This window comes from Python bivittatus, unplaced genomic scaffold (assembly GCF_059951505.1).
Source record: "Python bivittatus isolate LINGU-HERP-01145 unplaced genomic scaffold, Pbiv_v1 ctg000080_np1212, whole genome shotgun sequence".
In the NCBI taxonomy this organism is placed as follows: domain Eukaryota; kingdom Metazoa; phylum Chordata; class Lepidosauria; order Squamata; family Pythonidae; genus Python; species Python bivittatus.
Window position 1 is genome coordinate 11,787,986 of NW_028277035.1, and position 16,253 is coordinate 11,804,238.

The window sequence follows — 16,253 nt, forward strand, 5'->3', positions numbered from 1 at the left end:
ATTCATTTTTGAAGCAACATCACACTGCTGATTCATATTAAGTTTATAATTAATTACTGTTCCAAGATCTTTTTCATAAATATTACTGTCAAACCAATAATTTCCTGTGCTATACCTGTGTATTTGATTTCTGTTTCTTAAGCACTTAACTGTATGTGTCATATTTTCTAGTAGATTCTCCTGCCATGGCATTCTTCTTATTTCTTATTAAATCTGCTTTCTTAAAATCCAAGATAGACATATGCAACTATTCTAAGTTTCAAATTGTATAAAAATCAAAAACTGGGGCATTACCAGCCCACTTTTCCATGTTATTTCCCTTATTTAAGTCTTCCTTATTGGTTAGTATCAAATCAGAGATGATTGATCTTTATCTGCCTTTCTTCACTCTCTGAAAAAGAAAGGTTTCAGCAAGAGAAGTTACAGATTTCCCAGAGACACTATATTTTGGCAGTTTTTCTCCCAACAGTTGTCAGGTAATGAAAGTCTCCCATCACCTTGCATCTCTGTATAAATGCTGCAATTTTCTTTTGTGCAGTTTACATCTTTTCTTTGCCTAATAGGTGATAGTAGAACAGTATTGTTTTTATTCATTCTGCTACTTATTTTAGTCCAGGTGATCTCAGTAGCATCACCAAGTTCATTCACTTGGATTTCTGAGCAGGTGTGGATACTTTTAACATACGGTGCAGTTCTTCCTTTCTGTTGCCTTTGTTTCTCCTAACCAATTTCAATTATTACATTCCAATCATAAGAGTCATCCTACCAGCCAAGTCCCAGTTAAACATATTGTCATATTGTCATCTCAACTTTTTTATTTCCCATATTCCAAACATTAGTATGTAGACAGTGAAGCTCATGAACTTTATGTGCCAATGCTCTTTCTCATTTTTTTTCACTGAATTTTTTTTCATGATTTACTTTTTTCATGATCAAAGTTGTACATGAGTACAAACAGATTTTTGTCAGTCCTTGTGAGGTGTGCCTGTTCTTGTGCCAACAGTCTATCATCTGTATAACTCAGACCATGGTTCCATTTCCAAAACCAGTTATTTTTTCCTTTTCCAGTTCCATGGACTATAAGGACTTGATAATGGGCTTGGACATTGTTCTGTCTTGTCCCTAATCTGTGCTACTGACAGGCAGCATATTTCATGAATCAGTTGCCATGCTTTTTTTATGTTGTCATCATCCAGCTTAATTCTTTTTCCTCTCATAAGGCATAACTGCATGTCCTCTGTTCTTCAGAAATTCATCCTCTCTTCTATTCAGCAGCATCTTTTTATTCTTCCCTCAGAACACATTTCTTCCTCAAGTACACTCCAGTTGTTCAGAATATCTTCTTTGCCTTTTGTTTTTGTTGTCTTTTTTTTTTTTTTTTTTTTGGTTCACTGGGCTTGCATTTTTGTTTGATTCTTTTCCTAATGAAGAGTTGCTTCTTCTGTCATCTCCAATTGTAGCACCTCTTTTATTTGGTCTAATAATTTATTTTCCCCTCTTGTTAGCTGAAGGATGCCTATGTGCTTTTTCAGTTGCATATGAACTTGTTGTTGACACATGTCAGCTTGTTTTGGGGCAGGAATAAAAACATGCCATAGGCATTGCAGATCATGACTTCAGAGTCATATCCATTTTTGATGTTAGGGCACCATCAATAGAAAGATTTTGATTTTTGATTTTTCCCTCCTCAGAATGCCAGGTTACAAGGTAGTTCAAAAACCTTGCTGAACTCTACTACCAAACTCCTGTTAACTCCCTCATTTGCTTGTTCAATGAACTTACTCCTTGGAAATAGAAATTCCAGAGGTCCATATCAGTCTGTTGCAGGAGAAACAATCAAGAATCTTTTGATAGATTAAAGAATAACAAATGTACTATGCCATAAGCTTTTGGGGACTGTAGAATTCTATTACCATGGAATTCTGACCCTTGGCACTTAGTTCCTGCGCATTAGGACGGCAGATTCTAGCATTTTATTCACAGCCACCATAACAGATTCTCAACTCTACAAAGGTTATGATGGGTAAATAACTCCTTTCTCTAGATTTTCATTTCCTCCTCCTAATTAATTAATAATGGATCTGGGCTGCTGGAATGAGAGAACTCACTAGCTTGAATAGTACTGAGCAGTAAAGAACCTTATGGAGAATTGTGGAGGAGGACAGAAACTAGAAGTGAGCATCTACATTTCAAAATTGTTTGGAAGTGCTTCTGGATCCAGACCAGAGTGGAGCATAAAGACCTTTCTGGGTTGGGAATTACTTTTTGTCTTCTTCTGTATCTTTGATCTAATTTGTACTACTCAAAAGTTCAAATATTTTGTGACTATAGCCTTTTTGACTTCATATTCTATTATGGTCACCTTTTGTGCCATTCTCCCTCAAATGACTGTGAAACTGACATTTCCTCATTCACAGCTCTGCAAATGAAAAGCATTGAATCTAAATACGTTTTTAAATTAGCAAATCTTGGATAACTTAAAAGTTTTTCTTCCCCAAGTTGTCATATGAATATCATAAATGCATTTTTCCAAAATTTTTGATTAATTTCTGAATACATTGGTGCTGACTTATTCCAGGACACTTGAGAGAAGCACCTTCCCCTCTCATGATGCATTCCCCTCAGATGCCACCGTTCCAGGGATTGCCGCACCAGTCTCCACCACAATCAAATGTTCAGCCAAAAAAGCAGGTAAAGGCATCTTATAAACATAAAAGCTTTTTGGGATGTTTGTTTTCATAAACATCTTTTCCAGCATTCATTAGAAAGCAGATTCCTTCTAGAACTTGTATTAGGGAGGGCTCAGGTAGCAATACAGGGAAAGCTATGAAAAGACATCGTCATCATCATCATTATTAGCTTTTGTTTTTATGTCTTTCTTTGGCAGGAACTGAGAGCAGCATCTGTAGTTCAGTCACAGCCTATGGTCAAAGAGGAGAAGATGCAATCCCCTGTCATTCGAAACGAGACCTTTAGCCCTGCCTTACGGCAAGATCCTACCAAATACCCAGAGAGCATCAAGCCACCTGTACATATCCAACAACGTGAGTGATTTTTCACTTTGCCTGGTAACACCATGTGTTTTGTTGTGAATTAGTCTACATAAAGAGGGACAACCCAATTCTTAAATTTAGTTCATTTTCAGGATTTTTTTTCATAATACTGACCAGACAGAAGGATTCTTGAAATTCTAATTCTTATTTCAGGAACAGAAATGAAGACAGTGGACAGTGGACGACCAGTTATAAGACCTTCAGAGCAAAATGCACCACCAGGAGTCCAGGACAAAGAGAGACAGAAGCAGGAACCAAAAACACCAGTAGCACCTAAAAAGGTAGCTGTATTATATATTGTTTTCCTCAGCTGAAAGAAAGCAGAAATGGTTGATAAGATTTTCTCATTTTGTGTTATAATGAACCCCTGTAGCAACGTTTATATTCTTTAATTTCTAGTATGGCTTCTGAAATCTAGTGATCAATATCAGATCTTTAGCTGAACTATAATGTTAATAATCTGTATCCTAACAAAGAAGAATGTTATTGTCTGAAGTAAGTAAACAGGAATATTACTATGCCCATGTCATTTTTAATTTCTTGAATTATAGGTTAGACTTACTATTTATCTTCCTATTAATTAATTGCAATCAATTGGCACATAATAGTAGTAGTTGGTAGTTCTCCCTCTGAGAGTTTTCTTCTTCTCATTAGCCTTTCATTCATTATGCATTGCTTAAAATAAAATTTTATAATACTTAGATTAATTCCAAGATGTTTTGGGGGATCAGCTTGCAAAATATTTGCTTCAATCTGGCTGTTATTTTTTGTTTTCCAAACATTGTCTCACCAAGCTTGATGTTAATAGCTCAGGAAATCATGGAATATTGTTTTTCCTGGCTTGTGATGTGTATTCACTTAAAACTCTAGGTTAGGTTTTGATGTACAAAAAACTGCTGGAATTTGTCTGTACTTGGTAGTATTTCCAACCTCACCGCCCACAAGAGAACAGCTAAGTTCACTCTGCAACACGATTTTTTATGCAAAAGACATTCAGAGCAACCCACTGGCAATTCAAGCTCCTTTGTTGCCTGCTTTAGAAATGGGTAATTGTAATCAGTTGGTTCCAGCTTAGTTTAGATTGGAGGGGTTTTGTCAATAAGTTACCAGCTAAACTATTTTCATCTCTTACTTGTAGGCAAGGGAGGATTCTGAGTTTTCATGTGCACCATTGATACCATATTACAGGTTCATTGCTGATCCTGTACTTCTTTTTCTCCACAGGATTTGAAAATAAAGAATATGGGATCTTGGGCAAGTTTAGTGCAGAAACATCCCACCACACCATCTTCAACAGTAAAATCCAGTAGTGACAGCTTTGAGCACTTCAAGAGGGCTGCCCGGGAAAAGGAGGAGCGTGAAAAAGCCTTGAAAGCTCAAGCTGAACAAGCAGAGAAGGAGAAGGAGAGGCAGAGGCGGGAGCAGGAGAGAATGAGGTGAGAGACACACCAGTTGAGATGGGGGTGGGCTCTGGAGCTGCTGCTGCTGCCACTGCTGGTAGATACTGTCTTCCTCGAGATCTCTGAGGTCTCATGAATAAATAAAAGCAGAGTACATAAAAAGAAGCCTATTCTTTCTTTGCAGAACAAGCGCTTCTAACCTTTCTGGCCAAATTTGAAGAATTTTTTTGTCGGTACCACTATGATAGTTCATTCGTTCGTTCGTTCATTCATTCATTCATTCATTCATTCATTCATTCATTCATTCATTTTGATAGACATGATAGTTGTGGCTAGTCAGAAAATGGCTTCTGTGAGAGGCAAAACTTACTACTTCAACAGTCATTGCATAAAAATATCCTGTGAGCTAGGTGATAACTAAATTACATATGAAACTTACATTGAAAGCAGAGGTGGGAGTATAGCATAACTCATGAAGCTACTGATATGATTCTATTCTATTTTTATGTATGTGTGCATTTTACTGCAACAGAACAATCATTCCACAGAAGATATAGAAATTTCTCATCCCAATCAGTCTCTTTCTGGCAGATTTATTTCTCATTCATCCAGATCAGCTCAAGTAAATCTTTTCATTTGCAGTTTCCTCTAAAGTGACCATTCTAACTGTAGAGGAATTGTTCTGATGCTGTCTGTCCACACCAAAAGTGCTTTGATGTTGGAATGCTTCCTGCATGGTTTAACAGCATCAAAACCCTTGTGGTAAGGTCAGAACAACCCATTTTGAATATGAACCATTTTGCACACTCCTTGTGTTGGTTGTGACTCCTCATCTTCTCTTGTTAAGATAAACAATAAGATGACAAAAGTATTAATTTTTAGGGTCTAGAATTGATAAAGATAGTGAGTGTGCAAAAGAGATTCAGAGAAGAATAGCAGTAACAAAAAGGCATTAGAGGACTATATAAACCCATAAAAGATTGTGACATTTCAATTAAGATAAAAGTTAGAATGGTGAACTCAGTGGCCTTCCCTGTTATAATATACGGATGTGAGGAATGGACTCTGCCCAAAAATGAGAAGAAAAAGATTGATTCCTTTGAACTGTAATGCTGGAGGAAGCTGCTTTGAATTCTTGGACAGCTAAGAGGACCAACCTTTCAGTACTAGAAGAGATCAAGCCTAAATACTCATTGGAAGAAACAAAAACTGTCATACTTTAAATATCATGCAGGCTGTTGCATGTATGGAAAAGTTGATAATGTTGACCAGGCAGACAGAATGAGAAGAGACTGACAACATCTGAGGTAGATAGGAGTACTGGAAGCTATAGGAATCCACCTGCAGGGATTGTGTATAGCAGCAAGAAATAGCACAGCTTGGAGAGTTTTTATCCATAAAATTGGCTATGACTTGGTAAAACTTAACAACAATAGTAACATTATTGGCTGTCCACAACTACCAGTCAGTATTTCCCTCCAAATATCTTCAGCTGAATCTCAGCTATCTTTTTGGGTAATACATACAAATCTTAGATGAGGTGATGCCCACCTGCCATATTTGGAACTAAGCTACTCCCATATAAAAGCACTGTTCGCCCACTCAGGAAATAAGAACATTGGTGGGGGGTGGGGTATGCCAGGAAGGAAACAGAATGAGCTTGTGGTTACTGCAACACACCATTGTTGGCTGTGCATTTTGTTGGAAATGCTGCATTTGAAAGTGTTTTAGCAAGGAGAAAGGACATGGTAGGCTCCCAGATAATACTGTTATTAAGACAGCTTTAAACAATAAGTTAATAGAGCAAGTGCTAAATTTAGTACATTCAAGTAATGGGGAACTAATGTAACATGATCTCATATTGACGTAAAGACAGCAGAAATTGTTTACTTCTATTGTGTTTGTGTGAGAGAGAAAGTACTTTCTGTTATCCTTAAAGTCTCTGCAAGCACATGTTATGGCAGGGAGACATTTGGGAAGACTTCGGGATCAATTCTGAGAGTTCCCTCAAGAAAACTCTAATAAACAAAGAAAACATTGTCATGAGGCAGCAAGAGAGGTGACCTGTGGTTGGTCCATTGCTGTAGTGTCAGCCTCTTTGACAGAGGGGGTGGTGCTCCCAGCCTTGAAAGAGGCAGTGGTGTGCCCCCTCCTCAAAAGGCTGTCCTTGGACCTTCGATAACTGTCAACCAATCTGGGGAAGGTTGTTGAGAAGGTGGTCTTTCTGTATCCTGGAGGATACAGATAAATAATGTTGTACACTGCCCAGAGTTGCTTGTGTGAGATGGGTGGCTATATAAATGTGATGAATGAATGAATGAATGAATGAATGAATGAATGAATGAATGAATGAATGAATGAATGAATGAATGAACGAACGATCTAGATCTGTTTCAGTCAGGTTTCAGGCTGTGATTTAGTACTGAGACAGCTTCGATCATGCTTGTAGATAACCAGTGGTGGAGCTGAGATGGTGGTGGTGCATCCATCCTTGTGCTCCTTGATGTTTCAGTGGATCTTGAGCTGTCAATCATGGTGTCTTCTGAGCTGGCTCTGTTGGTGGGAATTGGGGAGACCGTTTTATGGTGGTTCTCTTCCTTTCTCAGAGGCTAGTTCCAACTAGTGTTGGTTGATGGGGTGAGATCATTCCCTAGCCCCTCATTTGTGGGGTGCTGCAGGGTATTCTCTCTCCCCTCCTTTTTAACATCTACATGAAACCGCTGGGTGAAGTCATCCACCAGTTTGGGATTTGGTGTCATCATATTTTTATAATTATATCTTTTGACTCTGGGCCAACCAAGTGAGGCTGTTGAGGTTCTGATCCAGTCCCTGGAGGCTGTGCAGCTTTGGAGAGGAACTGTCTCCAACTCAGTTTACCAAGACCAAGTGGCTGTGGGTCTTTCAACCACCCAGATCTGAAGATATTCCATCTTTGACCTTGGATGGGGTAGCACTTCCTCTTTCAAGTGTGATATGCAATTTGGGGGTCTTCCTGGACTCACAGTTCTGCTTGATGAACAGGTAGCAGCTGTGGCCAGGATGGCCTTTGCCCAGCTTCATCTGGTTTGACAGTTGTGCCCTTTCCTAGATTGGGGGCCCCTTCAGGCAGTCACACGTGCCCTAGGCAACTTACAGCTTGGCTACTGCAATACACTGTACGTAGGGCTGCCCTTGAAGACCACCCAGAAGCTTCAGCTGGTCCAGAATGCAGCAGTGCCGGTGGTGATGGGCATGCTTTGGTATGCCCATGTAACACCTGTGCTTTGCAAGATGCACTGGTGCCAGTTTGTTTTTGGGTGCGATTCTCCACCTATAATGTCCTACGTGGCATAGGGCCTGGTTACCTGAAGGATTGCCTGTCTCCCATAGCATCTGCCTAGCTGGTCCAATGTGGCGGGGTTGGCATGCTCCAGGTTCCTTTGATTAAGCAATACCATCTGTTTGGACCCTGGAAGCATGCCTTGTTTGTAGCAGTGCCTGCCTTCTGAAATGAGGTTCCCCCCAAGATTTGAATGGCCTCCACCCTACTGGTATTTTGAAGGGCCCTGAAGACGTGGCTCTTTGCCCAGGCCTTTGGTGAGGATGATTAAAGCCCCTTTTCTTCTTTTTCTTTGTTCCTATTCGGATTTGTTTTCTCTGCCATTTTTGTTCCTTTTGTTTTGTGTTGTCTTTGTGTTTCTTGTGCTCTTTCCTTGTTTTTAAATGTTTTTAACAATTTGTAAACCACCTGGAGTCGCTGGGACTCAGGCAGCATCTAAATTTAATTTTAATTTAATTTAATATAGTTGAAAGTTTCGAATAGAATTCCTTCTCTCCTTGTCATTCAACAGGGACTGAAGCCTTTCTTTTAACCTAGGTTTTGTTTTGTTTTATTTTATTTCCACCCAGTTTGTTATCCTGCCATCTTTACCTTTCTTTTGTTTCTTCTTGTTTTTATTGTCTTGTTTTTCATGTTTTAAATCATTTGTAAAGCACCCAGGGTCTCTGGGAATTGGGTGGCATATAAACTTAATTTTTAAAAAAATCTCAAAATATTCTCGACATCAGTTCATCCTTTTTGAACACAGTCTGTTATTCAAAAACAGTGCAGTCACCCAACGTAAGCACTTGTATTTACTACTGGTTAAAATCATCTGCAACTGGTACTTTCTCCCTTTTTCCCTTCATTTCACTTTTCTGCTGCCCATCCATACCTTATCCTTTTATTTCTTTCCAGTGCCATGTGGGGGGTTTCATACAGGTAGACCTTGCTTAGTGACTGCCTTGGGCAGCAACTGTTCAAAGTTACCACAGTGATGAAGAAGTAACTTTGCGACCAATGCCAGCATTTGTGGCCTTAAAAGCATCTCTCTCTCAGCACATTGTCTTGTGAGGGGAGAGATTGCCTAAACAAGTGATCTCTTCCTGAGCTGCTATAGTTTCCCCAAAAGGTACTAACTGCAAATTAGCAAGTTCACCTCTGTGACCTTAATTAGCTGGCTCCCAGCTGCTGCCTGTTAGACAGGACTTTAATCAGTTTCACACCTTCAGATTTTGTTTACCTCCCAAGCGGTGCCTGCTTACTCCCTTGTAAGCCTTTCTTCTCCAACGAATGTCAATACAAATATTAATTTTCTTCTTGCTAATTATTCCAGTGCTGGGGTGAGCATTCCAAAGGGTGGGAGAGTGGAGAAAAAGGGCTATAAGATTTGCCCTTTTACCCAGCTTCAGCTTCCTTGTGAGTCAAGTTCCGGAAACCTTCCCACCATTTGGGCTCACCCAGCTGTTTGGGGTTGTATTCTTCTGATGCTATAAAGCAAAGGAAAGCTGGAGTAAAATTGCAAGCACAGTTGCAGTCACATGATTTCCCACTTAGCAACAGTGTCACTTAGCAACCGAGTTGCCAATCCCAATTGTGGTAGTTAAATGAGGACTATCTGTATTGCAGGCTCCAATTCCTGCCAATGTGTTTGAGGTGTCTCTGGGGCATCAGATCTTCCAGTGCCTTCAAATCAATGTCCTGTGGCTAAGTGGGATTTCTAGTTTCCCCAATGCTATGGAATGGATGCCAGATCATCATTCTGCTGTTGTTTCTGATTCTTGAACAGGAGTCGTGAAGAGGAAGAGGCTCTGGAGCAGGCACGTCGAGTTCACGAGGAAGCCCGGCGGCGTCAAGAACAGCAGCCCCAGCATCACCCCCAGCCTCAGCAGCAGGTGTCAGCCGCAGCCTCTGCCCCCCCAGCACAGAGCTCTCAGCCACAGGCTTCGCAGTCCATGCTGGACCAACAGAGAGAGGAACTCAGAAAACAAGAACAGGAACGAAGGCGCAGAGAGGCAGTAAGTGAGAGAGAACAGCATCCTCCAGATTTAGAAAATGTTGACATCAGGAAGAGAGGCTGTGTTTGGGGATTTAATTTTGAAGTGGCTTTCAAAGTGCCAGAAATGCCCAGCCTTTGTCAGAGTGTGAGGCTAATCTTTTGTAAATATAACTCAATCCTAAGACTGAGTGGCATTTACTTTTAAGTAAAATAAACATTTTTGGGATTGTGCAGGAAAGCAAAATACATGTGCTATCCCTAATATAAATTAGGCAAAGTAAAATAAGCATGTAGATCCTTTTGAAGAAGGGTCTCAGTCTTTATTTGGAGATTAGAACAGCATTGGATTTTATTCCATTTAGGAAAAATAACTGTTGTGAAGCAGGACTAATAATACTGAGGGAATTAGAAAATTACTGGTAAAGTGGTACTGCTCATCTGAAAGACCTTTACCTTTTTTAGCTCTCTGATTTTTCCCCTCCAAATATCTACCTTTTCTTCTTTGTTTCTTTGTTTCTTGTTACTCTTTTATTTCAACTACTTGCTTTCATGAAAAACTCATGCTGTGCATGCTACAGGCATACATATACCTTCCACATATAGACGTTGAAGTTTATCTGTTCTTTCTCCCAAAATATTGACCCTCCATCATTAATCCCTCCTCCCCTCCCCTTTTTCTTTTACACTCAGTCTCACATATCTGGACCAGCAGTTCTTGTAAGCTAAATCCCCTGATGCTGTCATTATGTCTCATTCCAGTTTCTTGCCTTTGCCTTTCTTTTCTCTTTGTTTTTCACCCCTTCATAGACATTCCTCAGTATATGTTCTGTGTTGTCTTTGGCTTTCTTTTATAAGACAGGGAATTGAATTGTAATAAGAGAGTATGGCTCCCTCTTGACTCCTGCTAATGTTAATCTGTATGATTAGTTTTCATAGACAAGAGTTCTGAATCAGGTAGTTGCCATTACCAGTTCAATCTATCGAGATAATTTTTTTTTCTGTGAACCCAGATGACTGCTGCATTCTTTTTCTTTTTCCCTTTAGATGGCATCTACTATTGACATGAATTTCCAGAGTGATTTGTTGGCAATATTTGAAGAGAATCTTTTCTAATAGCACCTGGTTTTCTTCGCCTGAACTCCTTAATTTCCCAGCAAATTTTGACTCTCCATAGTGTTGTTGGCAGCTGGGAGGAGAGCATTCCTGCAGCCTTTCTGCATGTGTGACGGTTCTGGCCTCAGAAGGATCAGCAGAGTCTGCCTTACAATTTGACTTTCTTCCCACCCTCACCCCTATCCCCCAACCTCACTGAAGAAAGCGAGACCAAGATGAGTCAACTCTGTACTAGGTTTGCGTCAGTGGACATGCAGTTGCTGGGAAGGGTGCCCCTTATCACTTGATATTCTCTATGCCAAACCTACTTGCAGTATATCCAGAACTTGATGCTGTTTACCCTTTTTCTATTCAAAAGCATTCTGAATTCCAGAATGTCTTTGACGCTACCGTGCTGTATGCTGGCAGCACCAGACACTCTGCATTGAGAGGCTGTGTACAGGAAGACCCTGCCTGGGCTTCAGCAGGGAAGACACACAAGCTGTTTTGGGTCCTTTCATCACTGGCTTTGCCTTTAACTAAACTTCCCACAAGCCTTTAGCTGGGAGCCATTCTCTGTAAGTGTTCGCTTGTGAAAAAGGGAATAATTTAGTGGAGGTGTCAAGTAAGTGTAACTGGCCATTTGAGTGAGGTTTTTGTTTTAGCATTGTGTGGATGACAGGAATCTGAGCTAGACTACCAACCAAAGTCAGTTTCTTTCAATCTGTTTCTTTTCCTCCAGATACATTGGCACTGCTCAACTCTTTGAGTGGGTATTCTTGTCTCTTCATTACAGAGTGAAGTGGAGTGGGGAAAACATTAGCACCAGGGGAAGCTCCCACCCTGTCAATAGTGTTTGACTGTGGCTGTATTGTATAGTGAATATAGTTGGCATATATTTGTTTGAGTTTTATGGTGAGCTCACCATACTCTGTAAAGACACTGCTTCTATTTTGCTCAGTTCCAGACTTTTAGTCTATATTTTTAACTGTAATACCAGAAAGCTACATTTTGGGTTTTAAATGTCATGGAGTCTGTTAAAATTAGTTTTTATACGCAACGGAGCAGCTCCGGGGAGGGAGGTGGGAATGGATTTGGATTGGCAGGAAGGAAGACCTGTTCCTGTTGTCTTCCGTTGAGTCCTTTCACACATTAGCAGTAATCATTTTCCCAGCACTTTTAGCATATTCTTTTCATTTTACTCTTTCAATTGTTCCACGTTTATGTGCCATAAATACCCACTATACAGTACAATACTGGTGTGTCAGTATTGGCCAATCTCTGGAGTAATTAATTGGTTTTACTTTAATACGGTGAATATGCATTTGGTCTGTACTGATCATGGAATAAACTCATCTCTTTTTTTTTAAAGTTGGTGTCGTACTGACATTTCTTTTAAATCTTGCTTATGGTAAAATGGCTTAAGTGAGAAAGGCTATAAGGAGACTTGTTCTTTTCGTCTGTCTTGCTCTAGCAGGCAGGGAATTCTCCAGCCAATTCATACAGTTTCCATCTTATCACCAAGCTAGAAAATATTTACCCTGGGAGCAGTAGCAGTAGAGCAACAGCATTCTGTAGAAATGGTAGGAAGATGAAGACCAAATATTAAGCAGTTAGTGCTTTCTCAGCATGGCTGGTTTCACACTGTAGCATTAAGCCAAAAGTAGGGGAACAGCGCATATTGATTGTTTTCAATCTTGTTCCTGTTTTGGGCAAATCTCAAAATGCAGCATAGTTTCCAGCAATAAAATTTAGCCCAGCTTCCTGTGTTGTGCTAAATTAGGAGCACTTGAACTATTGCAGTTGACCTTGTGAAGATCCAGAGAGATAGTACTTCACTTTTCTGCACTGTTGGTCAAAATAAGTGTTCTAATATGAATTGCTGGACATGGATTTGACAGTTCAGAGCTTGCAAATTGCCATTCTGTTGCTAATTCTCTTGACAAAACATGACTGCTTGTTTCAAACTTTAATTGGTCTAAGTAGTGGGTTTGGGCTGTGAATTAAACAACATTATTCAGAGTGCTTATCCTGGTCAGGTATGGTCTGGCTAGCTGCTGTAGAAGAGGCAGTTGTTCTCTGTGGGCAGCTCCGCCAACCTCATACTTGCACCTTCAGCCAAAGACATCCCTATTTTTCCTGATTACAGAAGTTTTGGAAAATAGTTCCTGTCCTGCCATCATCTCAACTCTTCATTTTCATGATACTGGAATACTGAATTCAACAGTTATACCATCTGCCCAACTTAGTTATGACTGATCTAATGTGGAGAAAAACTCACATGAAGAGAGCAGAGATCCCAAATGGAGTAAAAGAAGGTAGCTATTTTTGCTGGTCTACTTCCAGGTCCCTAGACCTGGAAAAAAACTGCATTGCCTCTCCTGAAATGACTATACTTATGCATCAGGAGAAATGGGGCACCTAAGAAAGCATTTAATTGTCTCCAAATAGTATTGCCCTTAAACGTGCAATTTGTTTCAACATTATTCTCAGGTCTTTTTGTAGGACTTGAATAATGGGACCTGCTACACAACACCAAGACCAAGTGATAGGTCATTTGTTGCCTGTTTTCAATCTAACTTGGCCTTGGCTTTCCAATGTGCAGTTAAATTTCCATGCCTTTGAGCAGTTGGAAGTGCGTGGTCACACATATTAATATAGGTAACTCAGGTTAGTAGCCATGTACAGAAGAAATGAGACTGGATCTAGAGGCAAGTGTTTATTTGACATTCTTGTGAACAGCCAGTCCTCATGCTGAATTTTTACCTAAAGGTGCCTTTTAACTCTACATCGTTAGAAGATCTCTGCCTTTCTCCGTAGAGTATTAGATTGTTGAAGGAGATAAATGGGAAGGGTTTAGCAGGGGCAGTATTGCTCCCAAGACAGCTTTTTCTGAAGGCTTCTTGCTGAAAAGGATGTGCAATTAGGTACAGGCCAGGCTTTCTATTATAAGAAGTTGACTGGGCTTTCCTTCTTTCAGGGAGATGCCAGTCTTGAGAAGGCCATGAGATGTTGTGCTTTGTCTCCAAACATAGTAGTTTTGTGTCTGGAGTGGCTTAGATTCATGGCCAGTAACCACCTCTAACATTAAAATGCAGTTGAGTGGTCTAAAGAATCTGGATTCCTGAGAACAACACTCGGGCCTCAGATTACCTCACGTACAGAACACAAATGTTCTGTTTCTGGACCAATATAAAAGTAGTTACTGTATGCTGGATTGTATATGACACTAGTTTCCACCCTTGATCTGCTTATGTGGGTGTAATTGCTTCCAAATCTATGAAATGTTAGATCACTAGCTCACACAATTTCTTTGTCAAGGCTTAATGGTTGGGTTAGCCCTTAGTTTTCTATTTTATCCCAGGAATTGTCAGGAAAAGGGGGCTTCTATCTCTGGCAACGGCTCAGTCTTGAGTAAAAATAAGTCCCTTTCATCCCCTTCTCTTCCCTGTGTTACTGCACATGTCTTTTTACCATGAGCTCATTAACTAGCCTTAATCTTCTCTTCTTAGCTGTTGTGTAGATCCTTGATGAGGAAGTAGGAACATTGGCTTTTCCTCTGAACATATTCTGATTCTTTCATTTCCATTGCCAGTCCTTTCTCACAGTATTCCTTGACCTTCCATCTATCCATCCCCTCTCCCCAGTCACCCCTTTTACAAAGCACTTTGGATGAACATCTCCCTCCTTTAATTTTATGCTCAGGGTTTTTGGGGTACTTTAAGTGCACATCCGCTGTGAAAGTTGATCACATATGAGCTCACTGCAATTGTACATAACAAAACTGCACCACACTGACAAAAATAAAAGCATAACGAAGTGGAGATGCTGGAACTTCTATCAAGAGAGCACCCTCTGTTGTAAAAAATTTAAAATAAGTAATTTATATGTATGCAATGAACAACACCCTTGTACCCTGTATCTAGTCAATAGTGAGGTTAGCTTTTTTTTTTTTTTTTTAAGTTTAATCCTCTTTTTGCATTGAACATTTGCCAAATCTTTTCTTGTCTGTAGTTGAGAGTTTCAAAACCGTGATAGCAGTTTTTCAGCTTGGTGGCTTTCTCCGCTGTCTTGTTCTTCCTCGCTTTTCTCTTCTGCTCACGTCTGTGTTTTGCAAACTTCTTGAAATGTTTACAGGCCTTCACCTATTTACTTTTAATTTTTTAAAAACCTGTACTTGGTCTTTGATTTTTATACATTTCTACATGATGAACATAGATTGGTATCATTAAATTGGATACATTTTTTTTTTCTGCCAAAGGGTTGCTTTTCTTTTTTTTGTTTTTCCTTTTTTCGCTATATGTGTGATTTTTCTGTTTTAATAAGATGTTTGAGTTTATAATTTGATTATCATTCAGACTGAGATCTATTTAATTTCCCCTTCTTCCCCTTCTTCCATGTATAAGTTTAATAACTACAGAGTTTAAGTGTAGGGGTCTAGCCTAAATGATGTAACCTTGGTTATTTTTTCTCCCTCCAGTCCTGTACAAATAAATAAGAGAAATGTACAATTCCACTGTACTTAATGCACGGAACGCTTGGCAAATAATTATGTCAGTGAATTTGAAACTTGTATTAAACACTTTAGACATTTGTAGAAGGGAATTCATAGAGTTTTCACTTATATACTAAAGGTTTTTTGTGCAGTTCTCATTGCAAAAATAAACATTTGTACTGAATATATGAAGTAAACTTTTTTTCCCTTTAATCTTTCACTCTTTCGCAGCAAGGCTTGCCTAAGACTGTATTGAATTATGGGTCCCAACATTTCAATATGGCTTCACTCACAGTTTGTATTCTAAAAGCACAATAGAATCAGGCTTCAGAAGAGTTTTCTGAACATTGCAAGTCTTGCCCATACCGAGTATTAATTTAAAGGAGCAACCCAACTGTCCAAATCCACAATTCCAGGCAGGAACAATAGACCTAGAGTGTTACCTGTATAAGAATGTTAGCAGGGGAATGCAACAATATTGCTAGACTTCAAACACAGTAGTCCAGTGTTTGGTGTAACATGGTGTTTCAATTATTTTTTGATAGTCAACTGACTACACAAAATAAAATTATCAGTATCGTGATAAAATGTAGCCATAACCCCTCTAAATATTTCCATCATACCATCTAATATGTCAGCTTATGGCCAAGCCAAATAAAAAGGTCTCTGCAGTTTGGCTGAAACATCTCTGGTTCTAGTGTAGGGTGGGCAACCTGAGGTCCTGAAGCTGCAAGTCCATAGTCTCCACCAAAAATCTGTTTTTCCTCCATTGAGAAATAGGATATGAGCAAAACTGCAGAAGAAACTGCACTGAAAATAAAGTCCACCAAAAAGAGAGGTAAAAATCCTAGTTCACTTACATCTGCACAGAGTACAGTATACGCTCTTTGTATTACAGCCTCACCCATTGCTGTGC

The 16,253-nt window shown here is 39.6% G+C and overlaps 1 protein-coding gene across 8 annotated transcripts in view; it reads left to right on the forward strand.

The window, feature by feature from the left end:
• BRD4 (bromodomain containing 4) overlaps positions 1-15,523 on the forward strand; it is a 95,489-nt gene extending 79,966 nt beyond the window's left edge. For all 8 annotated transcript variants that reach the window (XM_088133520.1, XM_088133513.1, XM_088133516.1 and 5 more), the window contains 6 exons: positions 2,579-2,691; positions 2,888-3,044; positions 3,207-3,334; positions 4,278-4,489; positions 9,541-9,769; positions 10,795-15,523. In XM_088133520.1, the coding sequence (XP_087989646.1) occupies positions 2,579-2,691; positions 2,888-3,044; positions 3,207-3,334; positions 4,278-4,489; positions 9,541-9,769; positions 10,795-10,863 (908 nt within the window). In that variant the 3' untranslated portion in view covers positions 10,864-15,523. The remainder of the gene's footprint in view (positions 1-2,578; positions 2,692-2,887; positions 3,045-3,206; positions 3,335-4,277; positions 4,490-9,540; positions 9,770-10,794) is intronic.
• The last annotated feature ends 730 nt before the right edge of the window (positions 15,524-16,253 follow it).